Below are 23,123 nucleotides of genomic sequence, written 5' to 3' on the forward strand. Positions count from 1 at the left end.
TGTATACATTGTATTTATTTATTATAACCAACTCTGAAATTATATAACATTTATACAATGTGCTTCCGTCAGCAGTTACAAAATGATTTGCAAATCATTTTCAATCCATATTCAATTCAATGCACTACAAGACAAGATATTTGATGTTTAAACTCATAAACTTTATTTTTTTTTTTGCAAATAATAATTAACTTAGAATTTCATGGCTGCAACACATGCCAAAGTAGTTGGGAAAGGGCATGTTCACCACAGTGTTACATCACCTTTTCTTTTAACAACACTCAATAAACGTTTGGTAACTGAGGAAACTAATTGTTGAAGCTTTGAAAGTGGAATTCTTTCCAATTCTTGTTTTATGTAGAGCTTCAGTCGTTCAACAGTCCGGGGTCTCCGCTGTTGTATTTTACGCTTCATAATGCGCCACACATTTTCGATGGGAGACAGGTCTGGACTGCAGGCGGGCCAGGAAAGTACCCGCACTCTTTTTTTATGAAGCCACGCTGTTGTAACACGTGCTGAGTCTGGCTTGGCATTGTTTTGCTGAAATAAGCAGGGGCGTCCATGAAAAAGACGGCGCTTGGATGGCAGCATATGTTGTTCCAAAACCTGTATATACCTTTCAGCATTAATGGTGCCTTCACATATGTGTACGTTACCCATGCCTTGGGCACAAATGCACCCCCTATACCATTACAGATGCCGGCTTTTGAACTTTGCGTCGATAACTGTCTGGATGGTTTCGCTTCCCCCTTGTCGATGTCGAATATTTCCAAAAACAATTTGAAATGTAGACTCGTCAGACCACAGAACACTTTTCCACTTTGCATCAGTCCATCTTAAATTATCTCGGGCCCAGAGAAGCCGGCGGCGTTCCTGGATGTTGTTAATAAATGGCTTTTGATTTGCATAGTAGAGCTTTAACTTGCACTTACAGATGTAGCGACGAACTGTATTTAGTGACAGTGGTTTTCTGAAGTGTTCCTAAGCCCATGTGGCGATATCCTTTAGAGATTGATGTCGGTTTTTGATACAGGGCCGTCTGATGGATCGAAGGTCACGGTCATGCAATGTTGGTTTCCGGCCATGCCCCTTATGTGTAGTGATTTCTCCAGATTCTCTGAACCTCTTCATGATATTATGGACTGTAGATGTTGAAATCCCTAAATTTCTTGCAATTGCACTTTGAGAAACGTTGTTCTTAAACTGTTTGACTATGTGCTCACGCAGTTGTGGACAAAGGGGTGTACCTCGCCCCTTCCTTTCTTGTGAAAGACTGAGCATTTTTTGGGAAGCTGTTTTTATACCCAATCATGGCACCCACCTGTTCCCAAATAGCGTGCACACCTGTGGGATGTTCCAAATAAGTTTTTGATGAGCATTCCCTCAACTTTATCAGTATTTATTGCCACCTTTCCCAACTTCTTTGTCACGTGTTGCTGGCATCAAATTCTAAAGTTAATGATTATTTGCCCAAAAAAATGTGTATCAGTTTGAACATCAAATATGTTGTCTTTGTAGCATATTCAACTGAATATGGGTTGAAAAGGATTTGCAAATTATTGTATTCTGTTTATATTTACATCTAACACAATTTCCCAACTCATATGGAAACGGGGTTTGTACTATTTACTGCCATTATAGAAACAAATGTTCTTTGTTCATCAAAATGAACTGATAATAATTGTACCTCCTGCATTTTCTGTGTACATTTTTTGTAGAGATTTCAAATATAAAGTAGATGAAAACACATACAGTACATTAAGGCAGAGCTGTTCATCTAAAAAAATCAAATGTTCTGTGGGCGGCATTTCCACAAAGCAAAGGACTAGAAGGCCACACTTGTCCCTTTTGCTTTTATTCTTACATGCTGTATTCCTAAGAACCAGCATTCTCTGTAGTGGACAATTTGATTTAGGTTTGAGTTACAAATTGTGGTAAAAAAAAACAGCCAAAAGTGTCAATGCAAGTATCTCTAATTCCTTAGGAGTTTTACTTGCTCTTTTTACAGTCCTAGTAGAGAAAAGCTGGCCATAGACCACCTATATGCCAGTGTCGTTTTTAAAAGTTTTTAACTGAACTCTGATCTGATCTCTCTTTTAGAATGCATTGACATGTTGGCCAGTTTTCAACTTTGTCTAACTTAGATATGTTAAAGCGCCACTTAAGAACTTTCAGCTTTGCTTGTTTTTGGCGGCGCCAGTGGACCAAAGCAGTAATGTTTTACCAGAAAGAAGACCACATTTCCGTTGAGGAGTAGCGCATATAGCATTAAACTGACATGATGTCTGCTGTAATATTTTTTTGTTTTATTTCATCCATTTTAAGGTCAAGTTGGCACGGATTACAAATTACATGTCTAAAGGCTATGTTGATGTTAAATAGCAGACACTACGAAGAAAAGAGCTTATGTATTATGTAAAGCAAATCCACACATTTGTAGTTTTTTGTGTGTTAGTGTTCCTGCTACCCTCCTCAAAGTTCCTAAGTGCCAGTGAGAGCAATACAGACCCCCTCAGACCACGACAGATGTGTCATTCAACTAGTTGTAAGCCGATGTATCATCCCAAAAGTTATGAAAATATTTTATGAAGGTTGAAAAGTTACTTAGGGAAGCTGTAACTTCGACATGACTGAATGTGATGATAATCTCAATGACAATTATTTACTAGTATCTCCAACAAACACGCTCTTAAAATCTTGTTTACAAAATCCACATGAGTGGACACAGTTACAGCTGCAAAGGCAGGAAGTAACTCCATATTTTCTTCCCTTAACGATTCCTAAAGGCGTAACTGGCAGAAGCATCAACAGTTACAGTAAGTCCATGTTCTGCAAGTGTAATGAATCTGCAACTGATCTCCTCAAAAACTCATAATGCGTGACGTCGCACGAGATATCAGCAAACCTCATGGGACGTCAGCTCCAGCTTTAGTTCAGAGAAGCACACAAGTGCTGATTTTTAACTAGCCTCGCTGCATTTCAGTTACTTAACAGGGTATATTGCCAAATACAACATATGCTGTAATGCTGCCTTGGAACAGATTGTTTTCAACTTTGAAAGTTTCACCGTAATTTCCTGACTTTTGAACTGACTTAAACCATTATGTTTAATTCACTTTAGTTAGGATTTATCTCAACATGCCTATCACTTAAAATATTTAGTTCTCCCCCATTTGTTCCACTCCTTGCTTAAACCTGATAGCACGGATACACTATAGCAATGAAGAAAGAATGCAATGATTAAAGGGTGTTTGTTTTTCCATGCGCTGCGTCCGAGTGCAGCGGGAAGATCCGTATCTGTCGTCGCGGGTACTATTGTGGAACGTGCAAAAATAAAAACAGGACATAAGAGTACAGACAGCTGTGAGAAATTGTTTTTCTTGTATCATATTTCTTTTGGCATGTAAAAAGGATAGGGAACATGTATGCGTTATGAGGGTTTTTTTTGTCACGGGGCAGGGCCAAATTCCTTAATCTGTCTTTTACAGGCATTGAAATGCTTGAAGATTAACCATCAGGAAAGTTTTTTTCACTTCAGTGCCTTTTTAAAAAAAATTTTTTAGAAACGTTCAAAATTAAATATTAGTAGACTTTTAAAAACATTTGATAAATCCACATGTATTTATAAAGCTCTTAATCACAAATGTGGAGTGAAATGAATTATATTTATATCGCGCTTTTCTCTCGTGACTCAAAGCGCTTTAGATTGTGTAACCCAATATCTAAGTTATAATTTTAAACCAGTGTGGGTGGCACAAGGAGCCGGTGGGTAAAGTGTCTTGCCGAAGCACAACAGCAGTGACGAGGTTGGCAGAAGCGGGAATCGTACCTGGAACCCTGAAGTTGCTGGCACGGCCACTCTAGCAACCGAGCTATACCGCCCAATGTCTCAAAGTGCTTTACAAAATCGCAAAGACATCACTTGATCAAAATCCCCATTCGGATAAGGAAAAATTCAAAAGAACCCAATTGAGGAAAACGAGGGTACCTCAGATGTAGGGACCCCCATTCCAGGGTGATCCGTTGCAATGGATGTTGATTGGATATGATTATTAATCTAGTCAATTGAGGGATCTTCTTCCTAGCTCAATGACATACAGACAACCCTATTCGGATGAGAGGCAAAACATCTTCTAAGACAAACAAAACAGTCCGGTTGTGATCGATTGAATGCCCTGAGATTACTATGACCTGGATGAATGAGTACCGTATTTTTCGTAGTATAAGTCGCTTCGGAGTATAAGTTGCACCTGCCGAAAATGCATAATGAAGAAGGAAAAAAACATATATGAGTCGCACTGGAGTATAAGTTGCATTTTTCAGGGAAATGTATTTGATAAAACCTAACGCCAAGAATAGTCATTTGAAAGGCAATTCAAAATAAATAAAGAATAGTGAACAACAGGCGGAATAAGTATACGTTATATGACGCATAAATAACCAACTGATAAGGTGCCTGGTATGTTAACGTAACATATTAAGGTAAGAGTCATTCAAATAACTATAACATATATAACATGCTATACGTTTACCAAACAATTTGTCACTCCTAATTACTAAATCCGATGAAATCTTATACGTGTAGTCTCTTACGTGAATGAGCTAAATAATATTATTTGATATTTTACGGTAATGTGTTAATAATTTCACACATAAGTCGCTACTGACCATAAGTCGCCAAACTACGAAAAAAAACTGTGACTTATAGTTCGAAAAATACGGTGCATTCATAGAAACAGACAAATGTTGCATTGTATTCAATTAAATCTCAGGGTGTTTTCACAAAGTGTTTATTTAGTTTTAAGTTTTTTTTTTACAAAATCAAAACACAAAAACAATACCCTCTGACAGTAATTCAAGTTGCATATTTTTAACTGAAGTTTGTTACCAAATACTGTAGTGTTCCTTGTCCTATAGAGCGATGTAACTGCTAATTGACACTGAGTGTTGTGATGGTTTCACAGCTGTATTGAGAACACAAACAAATACAGTCAAGTATTCCTCAGCTCACTACAATTGTGGTATGTTTCATTGTTATGTGATCTGCAGCTAAAGAGAGAACAAACAGCAAAAGAAGCACATTAGCAACCCTGTTCCAAGTACATATGTGCAAATTGAAAACAGCCTCTGCCCGCCTCGTTTACAATTCTGCACTAAGGCCGACCTCACTTGCAGACACACGACTTAAACAGTCTTTTTTTCTGATCTGCCCATTGTCTTAACTGCCTGGCAGATGTGTGAGTGTGTCACTAATGTTACTGGTTATCTCTCCTTTCAGCTATTTGTACAAGAATGAAATCCAATCAATTGACAGACAAGCATTTAAGGGGCTTGTCTCTCTTGAGCAACTGTAAGTGACCAACTTTTTTGACACCTTTTCCATTGTCCTCCCTGCTGCTGCTCCTCCCGCTTACTGTCTCTTCGTCCCCCCGCCCACTACCTCTCCAAAACAGCTGCTGCCAAGCAGTCATAAAGAATGTAAAGGTCTACATTTTCACAAGTAATTCCATGACATGACTATGCAGGCCTTCCACAGGTATCATGGTAGCACTATGTTCTTTATGAGTATACATACAGTAGTTATTCCTCCCCATATGCACCGCTATTCACCCTCCCTGCTCCACCATGCATTCCATGTGTGCACCCACCTTTGTATGACGCGCTGACCCCCTTTGACCCTTTCTGCATGACTCGCATGTCTGTAGCTTGGACGAGATATATGCAGCAGCAACCCCGGCAAACCTCACGCGCAACTTGTAGCATAATGTTCGTGCTTGCGCCAATAATGCCATCATAGTGCCGAGCTGAAGCATTAGTGTTGATACTGAAACTGCATAAAGACTTGATACACTTTTTATTGTCAATTCATTCATGGTTGGGATTGCTGATTCTGAGAATCCTTTACCATGTTAAAAGGATTTATTAAAATTCTGTGTCATAAAATGTGCCTGTCAATCAAGAGACTACTTCAATGTTTGCAACAAAAAATCCTTACTTGGACTTATGATTGTAATGATATTTTTATTTAACCATAACATGGCATCAATGTGGTTGATACCCACAACTTCCTTAGGCTCGCTGTCATCTGTGACTTTACTTAGCTGCATTAACAGAGAACAAACGCCCAATTCACTAAATCCTAATTCCAACAGCAGGCACTGTGCCCAACAGATGTTTTGAATTTCACCATAATAATGTACGGTTTTATAGGCAGGGTGACACTTTCTGAGCCCGATTGCATACTCTCAAAAACGACATCCCACAAGGCAACACATGCCAAAGCTTTACTTCACATACTTATTTGAGTGGAATGAGGCACATGTGCTCACATTCCTACATGACCCATTCATTTCATCTGAGCAAAGCATGACCGCACATCCCAAATGTGGGCAAAATATTGGCCAGAAAAGGGAGTGCAAAGTAGACCACACACTTAAACTGATCCTTGCAAAAGCTTTACTGAAGTAAAGCCATTTCTGATGCAATTAAATTTGTGGGTGTATATCCTAACAGTGGGATTGACTGAAATTAATATACTGCTGGCAAATGAGGTGTGTTTTTTCTCTTTTAAAACATTTTAGGCAACACCCTAATGTCATAATACTGGATATGTAAGGCAGTTTATACAACATCATAGCTCATGTTCTCCTCAAATGTATGAGAACAGGGTCTTTAACATTTTACAGGCCAATGATGTAGAGATAAAGCGGGGACCCCTACATATACAGTATATCCTATATACAATTATGTTTTAAAATACAGTTGTCTTGACAGTGTCTTGTAATTTTGCAATACTAAGATATTCAATTAATATGGTATTGCACCATTAATTGCTATCCAGCAACTAGAGTGCTAATTGCTAGTTGACAACTGGTGTGCAAATTGCGAGTTGACAATTTGTGTGCTAATTGCTAGCTGAATACTAGAGTGCTTATTACTAGCTGGCAGCTTGCAGCGTGAATCGCTAACTGACAACTTGCGCGCTAATTTCTGGCTGACAACTGGCGCATTAATCACTAGCTGAATACTAGATCACTAATTGCTAACTGGCAGCTTGTGCTGTTAATTGCTAGCTGACAACTAGTGCACTAATCGCGAGCTGACAAGTGGCGCGCTTGTCGCGAGCTGACAACTGGCATGTTAATGGCTGCTGGTAACTGGCACACCAATAGCTGGCTGACAACCGGTGCGTTAATTTCTAGCTGAAAACTATGAGAACTTGAAAGAATGCTGTTTTAGTAACACTAAATGTGTGACTCAAATGAGAGACTTGGGTCAAAGATAATACCGAGATTCTTTACCAAGTTCCATCCATCCATCCATCATCTTCCGCTTATCCGAGGTCGGGTCGCGGGGGCAGCAGCCTAAGCAGGGAAGCCCAGACTTCCCTATCTCCAGCCACTTCGTCCAGCTCTTCCCGGGGGATCCCGAGGCGTTCCCAGGCCAGCCGGGAGACATAGTCTTCCCAACGTGTCCTGGGTCATGCTTTGCTCAGATGAAATGAATGGGTCATGTAGGAATGTGAGCACATGTGCCTCATTCCACTCAAATAAGTATGTGAAGTAAAGCTTTGCGTTCATCTTTACCAAGTTGCTTTGTGTAATTGTTTTGTTGTTCAATATTAAGGTGGTATTATTAAATAAGTGCCGGTGTCTAGCAGGACCGTTAATCAACATTTCTTAGCGTTAAGATGCAAAAGGTTGTTCGATATCCCTTGTTTGATTTCATTTTGACACGCCTCCAGGTGACTACAAACCGCCGTGTTGGTCAGCTTTAGGGGCATGTAGAGTTGGGTGTCATCAGCATAACAGTGAAAGCTAACACCATATTTGCGTATGATGTCACCTAGCGGCACCATATAGATGCTAAAGAGTGCAAGGCCAAGAACCGAACCCTGTGGAATTCTGCATGTTAGCTTAACATAGTCCGATGTCACATTGTTATGGGAGAAACACTGGATCCTGTCAGTAAGATAGGAGTTAAACCGAGAAAAAGGCTAAGTCTGACATACCAATACGTGTTTTGATATGTGCTAATAGTATGTTATGATCGACAGTATCGAAAGCAGCGCTGAGATCAAGTAGCAACAACACTGATGACGCATCAGCATCCATCAATAGCAATAGATCATTAGACAATTTTGCGAGGGTGGTCTCAGTAGAGTGATTTGCCCTTAAACTGGAACGAAAGGGTTCACAGAAATTGTTGGACGCCAAGTGTTAATTTAGCTGCTGTGGAACAGTTTTTTCAAGGATTTTTGTGATAAATGGATGGTGAGAAACTAGATGGTAGTTTACCATGAGGTCAAATTAGGTCTTTTAAGCTGAGGATGAATAACCGCTTTTATGAATGCTATGGGAACAGTACCAGAGGAAAGTGATAAGTTAATAATATTTATCACTAATGTTCCTAATATTAAAAACAGCTCCTTGGTAAGTTATCCATTAATTGGGAAAAGTAAACATGCTATTTGTTTTGTCCCATTTACATGTCGCTGGAGTTCCTCTTATGTTATTTTTTTCAAAAAGATTATTTCGGAGGGCAATATCCGTCGCACATACATTCGTACCTGCCTTAATAAAACCCAGTTGGACCTGGGACATGTTATATTTAGTCTCCTTTCTAATGCGTTCAATTTTCTAAGAAAATAATTGCCTAAAGTAATCAGCCGATTGGGTGAAACTACCGGAAGAAGTTCCTTGTTGGATTAGCGATGCTACTGTATTGAACAAATATTTCGGATCATTTGTATTGAGGCGGATGAGATTATAGTAATTAGTTTTAGCTAAGGTAAGCGCGTGTTTATAAGTTATTAAACCATCACTCCATTCTGGATGGAAAACCTCAAATTTAGTAGCACGCCATTTGCATTACAGCTTTCTACATGATAGTTAAGACCTCTGGTTTCTTCTGTGAACATGTTGGTACGCCTTTTGGGGGCCTTTTTTAGCTTTAGTGGTGGTATACTATCAATTGCGTTGCACAGGGCATCGTTAAAGTTGTTAATGAGGTTATGGATAGAGCCCACTTAATTTGAAAATGGTGCCATACCAATACCAAGGTCAGTAGGCGAGCAAGAGTCGTAGTTGTGGCAGCTAAAGCATTGGTTATTAGTAGTTTGTTGACAATGAGTCAAAACTTAAAATTTCATAAGGTATTGATTGGACATTATTTTAGTGTACGGGAGTACCATAATTTTGGAGGTGGTGACACCCTGGACGAGGACTAGATCTATCGTATTACTGTTGCAATCCATGGGTTCATTCATTATTTGTGTAAGACCACAGCTATACATTATAGCCTGGAGCTCCACTCACGGAGGGTCTGACAGGGTATTCATATGGATATTAAAATCCCTCATTATAATGATATTATCTGCGTGTGTCATGAGATTAGCAACAAACTCTGTTAATTAATTAATAAAGTCAAAATAGGGAGAGGGTGGGGTGGGGGGGTGGGGGTGGGTTGCAATAGATAACAGCCAGATAGAGAGGAAGTGGTGTGGCTGACCTCATAGTAAGCACCGTAAATTATTTATATGTATTACTCAGTTTAGGGCTAAGGTTAAAGTTTACTTTGGATATTAGCTCAACCCATCCACCACTTTTAAGGGGCTGGGCAATACTGTATGTGCACTCGTAAAGTTAGAAGTAGATCCCTCGTTAAGCGGAAAAAAGTCATCTGGTTGTAGCCAAGTTTCACTGAGACCAGTGACGTTAAGATTGTTGTCTCTAACGACCTTATTAAGTAATAGTGCTTTGGGAGACAATGATCTGATGTTTAAAAAGCCCATATTATTGGCAGTGAGCTTTTTTTGAGGAATTTTTGTTAATGTTATCCGTAGTACAGATATTAAAACCGATGCGTCTATTTTGCGTAGTGCGCCCTAAATCATTTTGATCACATTTAGGAATTGATAAGATGGAGATCTTGAGATTAATTGCTTGATGCTGCGATAGATTTAACGCGTCATAATTTGCCTCCTCAGTAGAATGCATGTCCAACTTCGGTACACTACAGAAAAAAAACCTTATGTAAATTGTTTTATTCTGAGAGAAATTCTATTTGTGCAGGAATTTTCCAGCCTGGTGCTGGTTACTTCTAGCTTAACTGACTCCTCACCCTAGCTAACAGGCTAGTTGCCTGTGTCCTTGCTCTAGTGTAGTTAGTCAAGTGTGACCCAAATAATAATCTGTTTCTAGAAAAATAATTGTCCCTCCCCAGCAAGCCTGGTTTTCCCCAGAAAGATAAACGTTAAAGAAACGTTAGTCTCTGTCTTCTGCATAAACTTGACAGTCAGTTGTTAAGCGAGACTAATGTGCTGTACCTCTCATCATTGCCTCTCTTGCAGTGGGCCAGAGACAAATGCTCGATGCCGAGACATATTTTTAGCGAGATTACAAATTCGAGCTATGTTACTTTTTGTAATCCGTGACTGTCTCAACCTATTGTCATTGTAGCCGATGTGTACAATTATGTTTGCGTAGCTAGTGGTACAGTTAGCCTCTCGTACGAGTTTAGAAGGGATTGTCAGACTGGGATTGTCAGCTCGCTACAGCTAAGGCTAGCAAACGTGTCTGCGGCGTCTAAAGTTACGAAATTACTCTGCTCTAACTGGCGGACATGGTCCTCGAAAACGACCAACCTATCCATGAGAATGGTGCACGAACAACAGAGAGCCATACTCACGTTGTTTATTTCATCGAATCGAGTTCTTGTTGTCTTTGGAACAATAGGCAAAAAGTAGCAGTGGCGTGAGGGAACAGATGCCTTTGGAGTGCAGTGGCTTCGGACCGGGAATAGTTAAGCTTTGCTAGTTTAGCAGTTAGTTAGCTAAAAGAGAGGCAATGAAACACAGAGTGGGTGCTTTTTAAGTTTGATAATACTATTAAATATGTTGGAGAAGGAATAAAGAAAGCTGTAACACAATTAGATGGACACATATAGAAAAACAGCAATAGCTTTGGCGCTGCAGCGAGCGGTAGCAAAATTTTCCAGATGTGATTTGTATAAATATATACTGTTTATGTATGTATATGTAAATATATATACATATTCTGTATGTGTGTATATTTATACAGTATATACAGTTGTGGTCAAAAGTATACATTCACTTGTAAATAACATAATGTCATGGCTGTCTTGAGTTTCCAATAATTTCTACAACTCTTATTTTTTTGTGATAATTATTGGTGCACATACTTGCTGGTCACAAAAAACATTCATGAAGTTTGGTTATTTTATGAATTTATCATGGGTTTACTGAAAATGTGACCAATTCTGCCGGGTCAAAAGTATACAGACAGCAATGTTAATATTTGGTCTTCCCAAAGTTCTGACCTTAACCCAAATGAGAACATGTGGACAATGCTGAAGAATCAAGTCCATGTCAGAAAACCAACAAATTTAGCTGAACTGCACCAATTTTGTCAAGAGGAGTGGTCAAAAATTCAACCAGAAGGTTGCCAGAAGCTTGTGGATGGCTACCAAAAGCGCCTTATTGCAGTGAAACTTGCCAAGGGACATTTAACCAAATGTTAACATTGCTGTATGTATACTTTTGACACAGCAGAATTGGTTACATTTTCAGTAGAACCATAATAAATTCATGCAAGAACCAAACTTCATGAAAGTTTTTTTGTGACCAACAAGTGTGTGCTCTAATCACCCTACAACAACAACAACAAAAAAAGAGTTGTAGAAATGTTTGGAAACTCAAAACAGCCATGACATTATATTATTTACAGGTATATGTAAACATTTGATCATGACTGTATATAAATTATATACATATACATATTTGTGTGTGTATGTGTGTTTTTTTAAGCCTAATTAACCAAACATTTCACGGCCCCCTGCAGTTCCTCTGCGACCCTTTAAGGGTCAGAGACCCCCTCGGGTTCACAAAATCCCTGTTCAAGACCTCTGTAAATAAATGAGCCATTTTGTGTGATTTTGCATTACTTACATAAGCTCTTCTCTTTTTCTTCAACTGCTGCTATGTCTCGCTTGCATATTTTAATTAGCTGAAAGTTATTTTTTATTTTTAACATCATTATTATATTTTCAAAAATCTTATTTATGTATGAAAATATTCCTTGTTTCAGATATTCAGGGAATTGTTTGTATGGTTTTTTGCAATCCTTGAGCATTGTTTTGCATTTCAATAGCTTATCTTTTCTGCACTATTGACTGCACTCCATCTAAAAGAGAAATGATGCTCTCCATTCTTCCTTTCATTCAACATAACTTTCAAAAAGTTGAGTGGAGCAATTGACTGTCTTAGAATTTGTCAATTATCCTGTTAGGGACTGCTGTATTCTACGACATATTGTACTAGTTTGTCTTTCATGTGTTTGTTTTTCAGGTACCTCCACTTTAATAACATTGACACACTGGAACCAGAATCTTTCAGTCATCTGCCAAAGCTTGAACGACTGTAAGTTAATCTATGTTTTTCAATCAAGCCCTAATGTCTGGAAAATATATATTGTATCCCGCAGCTAACATTTCAGCACGTAAATTGCACCACTACCAACTTTTGTTTGCTCGCATCATGATCATAAATTTTGAATTAAGTGCACAATAACAACATACGGTATAATAATAACTTTATTGCATAACAACTCTCACAATCGTCATAAAGATTCACATTAAATTACATGATTGCAATTAAAACATAACACTGATGTCAATGAATTGCTGATGTCCAACGAAAAATGTGCATCTCCAAGTTATTATTTTTGTTTTTATCCAGAAAAGTTGTATGTACAAAACTGGGTAATATGTTATTTAAACTCAATTTTAAAGCATTTCCCGACAATTTGATTTGTCCATTCTCGATGCTCATGTTTTTACAGTTCACAAATGTATCAATACATAACTTATTTGATTAATCATGACAGTTCTTTAATGTTACTTGTCTGAAGCAAGATGATGAAATCCATGGGTATTTTGAATACATTTTGTTGTTCTATTGATCGTTCTTGTGTGTTAACAATGTGTCAAGCGTTAACACGCGGTTCGTCATTGGAGAGAGACCCCTGGAGGTTGTTGTGATTTTAAGCATGTGGAGCTGACGGCGTCCACACAGTACAACTGTACTTGCGCTTCGTTTCCAAAAGGATCGTCTATGGTCACCAGCGAATAGAGAAAAGATAACATCAACAATGTCCCCACAACAAAGATAGAAAAAGGATCAACTTAAATAGTCCTTGACTGCAAACAGAAAACAGATGAGGGGGAATCACTCTGGGACAAAAGTGAAGCAGCCATGGGTAAACACCAACAAAATCGGAAAAGCTGTCAAAATGAAAGCACATGACAGGAACTAACACAAAATACCGGAGAACACTAACAAAACCCAACATAAAGACATGGTCCGGTGTAACAGCCGTGACACATTGACAATATACTATATTTTAATACATCTACATATAATGTATTGCAATAGTATTTGGGGTACGACTTGTCATTCATACCTTTTATAAAACCTTATTAATCCAAAATAAATTTTTTTGAGAATAGTGATTTTTTTTCCAAAAGACTGTCTTCATCTGCTCCGCTTTTCGAAAAAGACAGTATTTTGACAATATTTAATGTTAGCATTTATATATTCAAGTATGTAGATGTGTTTGTTCATTTACCAACAGTTTTCCATATTTTTTTTACTTTTTCTGAGATAATGTACACACTTGCTCAACAAATCACTGTCACCACTTTTATCTACCATTATGTAGAACGTCAATTAAGTAAAAATGCTACAGTTTATTAAACAATTAGGTTATAATTGTTGGTATACATTATAGTTGTTTATAATCGTATATTTGTAGTTTTGTTTGTGTACCCCATTTTTGCACTTCTGCACACCACAATTAAATTGGGTGCTACATGTTTGCACTAGTAGCTTAACACATTATAACGGGACTGTCTGTAAATGTAGCTTGTTGTTACAACGCTTTACAGTAGATAGCATCATGACTCTGCTTTTTAACACGCTTCACACATACCTGGTCTGCCAGAGATTAAGCAGACCTAGGTCAGGTGTCGTTAATATTTTAGCGCGGGGTCAGACTAGACTATATATATTATATATATATATATATATATATATATATATATATATATATATATATATATATATATATATATATATATATATATATATATATATTATTTCAATTTATTTTTATTTTATTTTTTTCTCCCCCAAAAGACTGTCTTGCACAAAAACCTAGTGTCTTTGTCTTGTCTCGTCTGATTTAGCTGGCTGCAAAAAAAAGTTTACCTTTGCGGACTAATAAAGTAACCTATCCCATTGGTTATTCTTTTGCTTGTCATGTTTGTATTTTAATTTTGGCAGTTGAGTTGAGTTTGAGTTTATGTCGAACATGCATTTATATAACATGATTGTAATGATTTTATTGCATGATTTTTGTATCTCTTTAATTTAGGTAGCTAGGGACTACAGATGGAAATTAGCTATTTAGCTATAATCTGGTACAGAACATCTCTGTCTTTGAACTTAAATGTTTCTGTGCATTGTCCCTTTAAATGAAGACTAAACTAAACTATACATCACATTTTCCTGTTTCCATTTTCAACATGTTCGAAAAGGAGTTGGAAGAAGCAGAGCTTATTTAGTCCTACCCTTTTTTAACGGTGTCATTTGTCATTGCCATCCATCCATTTTCTACCGTTTGTCCCTCTCAGTTTCGCCAATTATGTAAAATTATAAATTAAATGCGGCATGCATTTAAGTATCAATATTTTCATGTGTAGCCTACTTGAAATGTATGGCAATACATAAAGTCTTAAATTCGATCTGGAAATATGGACAAATGACTCGAGAACGGTATGCAGAAGGCAACCATAAATTAGTGCAGCCAGGTACCTCTCTGCAGGCCCGCCATGAAGTCACGACTGGGTTTTATCTCTTCTTCAAGCTAGCAAAAACAAACATTAATTAAATAAGAGATGAAAATATTTAAAAAGTTGAAACCTGGCATACATTTAGCCTCCTCAAGTTTCATTTGTCTTGTCAGAACCATGGGATGATGTAAGTGTTTTTTCACTCAAGTAGTTTATTTGTTCAATGGCTATCAGGAAATATTGGGAGGTATTCTTAGCCATTTTTTTCCACTTCCAAAAATATTATTATGGGACAATCAGCCTGGGAAAAAAAAAGAGAGTAGTCAAAGAGGAAGCGATTACAGCATGAAAGTGCTGGATTAGATCGAGGAGTGACAACACATCCTGGCCTCCATCACCACAAGGCCAAGAATATTGTAAGGACTGTCTTCCTTCTTTAATTATTACATGCAGGGGAACATTTGCCAATAGCCAAGTAGGTTCCATTGTAGCGATAAATACGCATATTTAATGTGAGCATTTAACATAGTTTATTCAGTTGTAAGAAAAAAACCAAGGCTTTGACAAATCCCCTTAAATATACATTCACAAACATCTTCATGAGGTAGACGTGCACTATTTACATAGATCACATTCTCAATGCATCATAAACCAGATAGTGTTCTTTATGATTAAGGTGTTTTTAATATGTTGCATGTCCAGTAACATGGATTTTGAAATACACCTGGTGCTGCTTGGACACATTATTGGTGAAATACCAGTATATAAAAACTAACGTATTCAGATGTACCAAAGGAAGTCCCTGACAACTGAGCATACTTTAATTTGTGTTATCGCAATTACTGCTACCTTTAAAATGCTTAACCAAATATTCTATATCAAATTGAATTCCTCTTTTATTAACCATCCATCCATCCATCCATCCATTTCCTACCGCTTATTCTCTTTTGGGGTCGTGGGGGGCGCTGGCGCCTATCTCAGCTACAATCGGGTGGAAGGCGGGGTACACCCTGGACAAGCCGCCACCTCATCGCAGGGCCTCTTTTATTAATCCTCTTTATGATTTCAGTTTTGCATGCAAAACAAACAAATAGTTCGACAAATAGTTCTAAATTGCACAGTCTGTTCTCCATGTGTTGGAATATTTCATTAATAACTTCAAAGATAACGAGTAAAGAGTTAGTTTTTTGTTTTTTTTATCAGGGTATGATGCAACAACATTTGCGTGTGTTTCTCCTTCAGGTTTTTGCACAACAACAGAATCACCCAGCTTGTCCCAGGAACCTTCACTAATCTGCAGGCTATGAAACGACTGTAAGTGGACAAGCCCTAAAACATACTTTCCACCTTACACATTGTACAAAGATGGACCTGTTAATCAGTTAAGTATTGTGTAGCCTCCCAACATCATGATTTCTTTCACAAGGCAAACACACTATTTTCATTCATTTTGGGTAGGGTCTAGAAGAAAGATTTGAAAAAAATGTATGAAAGATGCTTGAGCTTCTTTGAAATGTAAATGCAAAATGGGTTATACTTGTATAGCGCTTTTCTACCTTCAATGTACTCAAAGTGCTTTGACACTATTTCCACATACAACCATTCAAACACACGTTCACACACTGATGGCGGGATCTGCCATGCAGGGCCCTAACCACAACCCATTAGGAGCAAAGTTGAAATATATTTTTCAAGAACACGGCGGACGTGCCTAGGATGGCGGAAACTGGGGATCGAACAAGGAACCCTCAAGTTGCTGGCACAGCCGCTCTACCAACCGAGCCACTCCGTCTCAAGGATCTAGGATCTTAAAACAAGGAAGCAACTATGGCTTACAAAGTTTTGAGCTTATTTCTAAAATTTAAATTCCCATCCCATCACATGACTCTACACCACAATAGACTCTAGACCAGTGGTTCTTAACCAGGGTTCGATCCAACCCTGGGGGTTCGGTGAGTCGACCTCAGGGGTTCGGCGGAGATCAAAACACACCCGACTCTTCGTGTAAATACAAACTTCTCCCTATTGGCGTATTACAGTACTAATTAACCAAATATTCAAATTCTAGTACTAATTAATGCCTTATTCGGCATGGCCTTATTATAACCCTAACCCTCTAACCCTGACCCTAACCCTAACCAAATAACTAACATATTCTATTACTTGGAATATGTTCCCCTCGTGTCCAAATAATTCTAAATGAAGTCTTTGTTACTTAGAATGTGTTCCCCTATACTAAAGTGTTACCAAAAACATACAACTTTGTCTTGAATTTGAAAAAAACACATTTTATTTTTCACTAAAGAAGGGTTCGGGTGAATGCGCATATGAAACTGGTGGGGTTCGGTGCCTCCAACAAGGTTAAGAACCACTGCTCTTGACCAGGGCTATGCTACTGGCGGCCTTGTAACCAAATCCAGACTGGCAACACCATTCTGGCCCTTAAATTAAGCTCGGTTGGTAGAGTGGCCGTGCCAGCAATTTGAGGGTTGCAGGTTCGATTCCCGCTTCCGCCATCCTAGTCACTGCCGTTGTGTCCTTGGGCAAGACACTTTACCCACCTGCTCCCAGTGCCACTCACACTGGTTTAAATGTAACTTAGATATTGGGTGTCACTATGTAAAGCGCTTTGAGTCATTTGAGAAAAAGCGCTATATAAATATAATTCACTTCACTTCACTTCAAAACTTGGGGGACAAACATTTTTGTAATGAATTCCTAAAAACACTCGAGTTCTGCTGTTGTATAAAGGAACTTGGACGATTGGCAGATCCTTGCACTGGCATTTTAATCTTGCTAGCAAACAGAACACTGGGGTCCAAACTTGTGATTTACATACTGTAATTGAGGGGTTCCTCAAGATACTACTTTAGTCTTCAACTTTTTGGCAGTTCCACAGGTGTTGCTGGAGCTTGCTTATTCAGAAGCAGTCAGTAGTCATTTGTTAAACTTCTTTAGTTATATAGGTCCTGTCTTTTCATCATTCAAATGGAGGTTTGTTCAGTTCAGAAAACTTGTGAGTGACTCACATTTTTGCAGTAGATTCTTAAAAACACTACAGTGCTGTCATAGAGTGATCTTTGATTGCTATTTTTAAGGACCAAAATCAAACGTCTACTGTAGAAGACACTGTTTCTCTAGAATATACAAATTAAGACTAATAGTGAACGGAAACAGCTGGTTTCTCCAATCCTTACCTTTCTGGAAACTTATCCCCCCCAAAGCCTTGTTGAATACCCCTGCTCAAGACATTAAAGTTACACAGAAAATAACACCTTCAAAACCATCTTCATGCTATACTGGATTTTAATGATGGTTTGGTTGATATTACCATAGCAACCACGAATTGTCCAGATATTGTGGACTTTAATATTAGTAGACCTGCTTGGCTGCATCATGCTGTGTCAGCACTACAGTGCTGCTTTATCGGTATTACAATGATCAATTTTTGTTTCATGTTGAGGCTATCATTTGTTTAGCTTCTTTATCCCTGCTTATGTTTTTAGTTCCATGTAGTTTTCAATAATATTTAAGTTGGATTTTAGCAGTTTCAACATTTTTGCTGTTCAGTGAAGAATTAATGACTATTTTGTCTTTAATGGTGACCTAAAATGGCAGTTGTAAGAGGAAACCTATTTGTCCAATCAGTTGCTTCAACGTGAGGCCAAGTGGAAAATCCTGCCCTTTGATCTGTATTAGAAGTGTGTTGTAGTAGTTAATAAATTATCAGAGAGCTTTTCAATGATGCTTGTATCATATCTTCCTCACTCACGTTGTTTATTAAGGCGACTGGATTCCAATGCATTGAACTGTGATTGTGAGTTGCTGTGGCTGGCGGACTTGCTGAAGCAGTATGCGGAGTCAGGAAATGCCCAAGCTGCCGCCACGTGCGACTTCCCAACACGCCTGCAGGGAAGATCAGTGGCCACCCTCACTGCCGAGGAGCTCAGCTGCGGTATGGAGACAAATACTACAAATGCGCATGCTATTCTAGGAATGCCATTGAATTTCTAATTGCACATTCAGAATGAGAGATTCAGTTTTTCACATCTTATTATTGGACTATCAGTGTAATGCAGTACAGGAAAACATCACCACTACAACCACAATTATAAACACATCGTTTGAAGTATGTGCTTGTTAAAAGGCAAGGCGTTTGGTACAGCTCCTGGAGCTCATTGTATTGTGCAGGTGTGCTTAATGACGTGTCAGTGAGGTCATTGTGAGATGATAAATAATATGAGGTTGGTGAAACATGCATCAAAGTAAAATATTCAGATATCTTGACACAAACATGTAAACATGAATCCAACAATAAGAAGACTTTATACAGTAAATCCCGTTTAGGCTGTCTCCCTACAGAAGACTTCTACTTTAAGTCATCTTTGCCTACTCATGCACACAAACATACATAAGCAGGTGCAGCCTTTCTTTGTAGTCAAGCACCCAGCTGCTTCACACTTCATACAACACCAGCTGTGTCTATGGTTGGGAGCAAAATGTCATTGAGGAATTTGACTCCTGAACCTCGCATTAGAACACTCACAGCCATTATTTTTGACAGTTGTATGTATTGGTGGAATTGTGTAATTAAGAGTGCACATTTATTAAAATGGGAATTATTTAATAAAGAGGTCCACTTACAATTGTTGGAAATCCAAACACAAAGAGTGAGAATGTGAAAAAATTGTTTTTCAAAGTGTTTTTTTAATTTTCAGTGATTGTATTATTATCTCTGAAAGATGGTAAAAACCCAAGGCTGGGGCAGAGTGATAATGGCACAGTTATAAGAAAGTACTATACAGACAAGCATTCATACCACTGCATAATTGTCCTCCTTTTTAAAACTTGCAGAAGTACCCAGGATCACCTCGGAGCCCCAGGATGTGGATGTTACATCAGGAAACACGGTCTACTTTACCTGCAGAGCTGAGGGCAACCCGAAACCGCAGATCATCTGGCTCAGGAACAAGTAAGTATATATCCGTTTGTGAAAATATTATGTCTTCAATGATACCGCTTACAAAAAGAGTTACTATGTGACAGTAGGGGTGTAACGGTACACAAAAATTTCGGTTCGGTACGTACCTCGGTTTAGAGGTCATGGTTCGGTTCATTTTCGGTACAGTAAGAAAACAACAAAATATACATTTTTGGGTTATTTATTTACCAAATTTGTAAACAACGGCATTACATACATATACACACATGGTCCATTGCCAGGGTTAATACATATATAACATATATAAAATAAAAACTAAATAAGTTAAGGCTCAGAATGGTTTCTTAACAAAACCTTTCTATATATAAAGTGCTTCTTTTATTGACTGATTGATTGAGACTTTGTAGATTGCACAGTACAGTACATACAATTGACCACTAAATGCTAACACCACGATAAGTTTTTCAACGTGTTTAAGTCGGGATCCACATTCATCAACACCGCCCGCCGTTTTTTGTAGACATGTTCCATAAATATTGATGTTAAAGATTTCTTTTTTGTGAACAAATGTTTAGAATGAAGTTCATGAATCCAGATGGATCTCTATTACAATCCCCAAAGAGGGCACTTTAAGTTGATGATTACTTCTATGTGTAGAAATCTTTATTTATAATTGAATCACTTGTTTATTTTTCAACAAGTTTTTAGTTATTTTTATATCTTTCTTTCCAAATAGTTCAAGAAAGACCACTACAAATGAGCAATATTTTGCACTGTTATACAATTTAATAAATCAGAAACTGATGACATAGTGCTGTATTTTACTTCTTTATCTGTTTTTTTCAACCAAAAATGCTTTGCTCTGATTAGGGGGTACTTGAATTAAAAACATGTTCACAGGGGGTACATCACTGGAAAAAGGTTGAGAACCACTGTGTTATGAGAGTAGCGTGTGTGTGTCTGGCCCTTTAATATGTGACCGCATGTGACGTCAGTGAGTGTGCGGGCGAGCGAGGTGAGGGAGCGGTAGAGCGCAGGAGTGGCTAGTGTTTTGTTGGATTGGCTGTGTGCAAGACCTCAATAAAGCCACAATTTGCAACTAATCGCTAAGCTCTTCATTTACCCTGGAGTCCGGAGCTGTGAAGGCCCACTGCCGAGTAGGGTGAAGGGTTGTGCGCGCAAGGGAGACACTATGGGAGCCGGAAGCAGGAAAGGTGCAACACATGTTTGACATGTTGTCAGAAGCAGCTGCTGAACAATCTTGGCAAACCTCCGTCCTCCATTGTTGTATGGCGCAGCCAAAGTTTTCCCAAACGGGAGATAATAACGAGGCAGGAGGGTCTTCCAGCTCTGGCTTTTACATGTTGTCCTAGCCTGCTAGCTGCTAGCATGTCTACTCGTTCCGTACACCTCCGAACTGAACCGAAACCCCCGTACCGAAACCGTTCAATACAAATACATGTACCGTTACACCCCTATGTGACACACAACAACCAATGCAATTTATTTATGCATAATGGTCTGTTCATCTCTGTACCATTTTGTCAGCAATGCACTTAACATGCGAGATGACAGTCGTCTGAATCTGCTTGAGGATGGCACGCTAATGATTCAGAACACAAGAGAAACCGACCAGGGAGTCTACCAGTGCATGGCCAAAAATGTGGCAGGGGAGGTGAAGACCTCGGAGGTCACACTGCGCTATTTTGGAGCCCCATGTAAGTTACTGCTTTTAATCTTTTAATGTCATGAATCAATAATGTTGCTTAACAAAGTTGGGAATTGTAATTTGCAACCAAGGCCAAGTGAAGTATTTATAGTAAACCGTCAAAACTTGACTAGCTTAATGGTCAAAACATCCGCCCGTTTTGTTTTTGTGTGCACAGGTCACAGTTTTATTTGGATCAAGGTTACATTTTTTTTTTGTAATAGCAGTTCTCATTGAGCCGAAGATGGTGTCTTTTCTTATAGAGTCAATGCCATTCAACTGACAGTTGGCATTCAAACTGACTTTATTAGTGGAAAGCTGTTGGTTTTGCTGAAAAACTTCAAAGCCAGAAAGTGGAAGCACAGGTATAAAATGTCAATTGCCACCTGTGGGTTTTTCTCCGATAAAAACATCTACTTTTTTGTATACTGTACAAAAATATAAACGCAACACTTTAATTTTTGCTCCCTTTTTTCATGAGTTGAACTGATAGATTTAAAACATTTACTATATACAAAAAATAGCTATACCTCTTAAATATTGTTCACAAATCTGCCTAAATCTGTGCTAGTGAGCACTTCTTCTTTGCCAAGATAATAAATCCCACCCCACAGGTGTGGCTTATCAAGATGTTGATTAAAAAGCATGAATATTGCACAGGTAAGCCTAAGGCGGCCCACAATAAAAGGCCATTCTGAAACGTGAAGTTTTGTTTTTTTGTGGGTGTGGGGGTTGTCAGAAAAACAGTCAGTATCTGGTGTGACCACCGTTTGGTCTGGTTGTCGATTATGGCCTGTGGAAATTTGGTCCACTCCTCTTCTATGGCTGTGCGAAGTTACTGGATATTTGCAGGAACTCGAACAGACTGTTGTATACGCCAAACCACAGCATCCCAAACATGGTCAATGGGTGACATGTCCGGTGAGTATGCTAGCAATGGAATGTTTTCAGCTTCCAGGAATTGTGTACAGATCCTTGCAACATGGGGCAGTGTATTGTCCTGCTGCAACATGACGTCATGTTCTCGGTGAATGGCACTACAATGGACCTCAGGATCTCGTCATAGTGTCTCTGTGCATTAAAAATGCCATTAATACAAACCCCGTTTCCATATGAGTTTGGAAATTGTGTTAGATGTAAATTAAACGGAATACAATCATTTTCAAATAATTTTCAACCCATATTCAGTTAAATATGCTACAAAGACAACATATTTGCAAATAATCATTAACTTTATATCTTGATGCCAGCAACACGTGAAAAAGAAGTTGGGAAAAGTGGCAATAAATACTGATAAAGTTGAGGAATGCTCATCAAACACTTATTGTAACATCCCACAGGTGTGCAGCCTAATTGGGCACACGTGGGTGTCATGATTGGGTATAAAAACAGCTTCCCAAAAAATGCTCAGTCTTTCACAAGAAAGGATGAGGCGAGGTACACCCCTTTGTCCACAACTGCGTGAGCAAATAGTCAGACAGTTTAAGAACAACGTTTTTCAAAGTGCAATTGCAAGCAATTTAGGGATTTCAACATCTACCGTCCATAATATCATCAAAATGTTCAGAGAATCTAGAGAAATCACTCCACGTAAACGGCATG

General features: G+C 38.5%; 1 protein-coding gene across 1 annotated transcript in view; it reads left to right on the plus strand.

The window, feature by feature from the left end:
* Nucleotides 1–23,123, plus strand: part of LOC133549830 (peroxidasin) — a 115,110-nt gene that overhangs the window by 49,013 nt on the left and 42,974 nt on the right. Inside the window, exons 4-9 of the mRNA XM_061895662.1 lie at nt 5,279–5,350; nt 12,368–12,439; nt 16,114–16,185; nt 18,657–18,826; nt 19,726–19,843; nt 21,362–21,531. Of these exons, the coding sequence (XP_061751646.1) occupies nt 5,279–5,350; nt 12,368–12,439; nt 16,114–16,185; nt 18,657–18,826; nt 19,726–19,843; nt 21,362–21,531 (674 nt within the window). The remainder of the gene's footprint in view (nt 1–5,278; nt 5,351–12,367; nt 12,440–16,113; nt 16,186–18,656; nt 18,827–19,725; nt 19,844–21,361; nt 21,532–23,123) is intronic.

This window comes from Nerophis ophidion, linkage group LG03 (genome assembly GCF_033978795.1).
Source record: "Nerophis ophidion isolate RoL-2023_Sa linkage group LG03, RoL_Noph_v1.0, whole genome shotgun sequence".
NCBI lineage: Eukaryota > Metazoa > Chordata > Actinopteri > Syngnathiformes > Syngnathidae > Nerophis > Nerophis ophidion.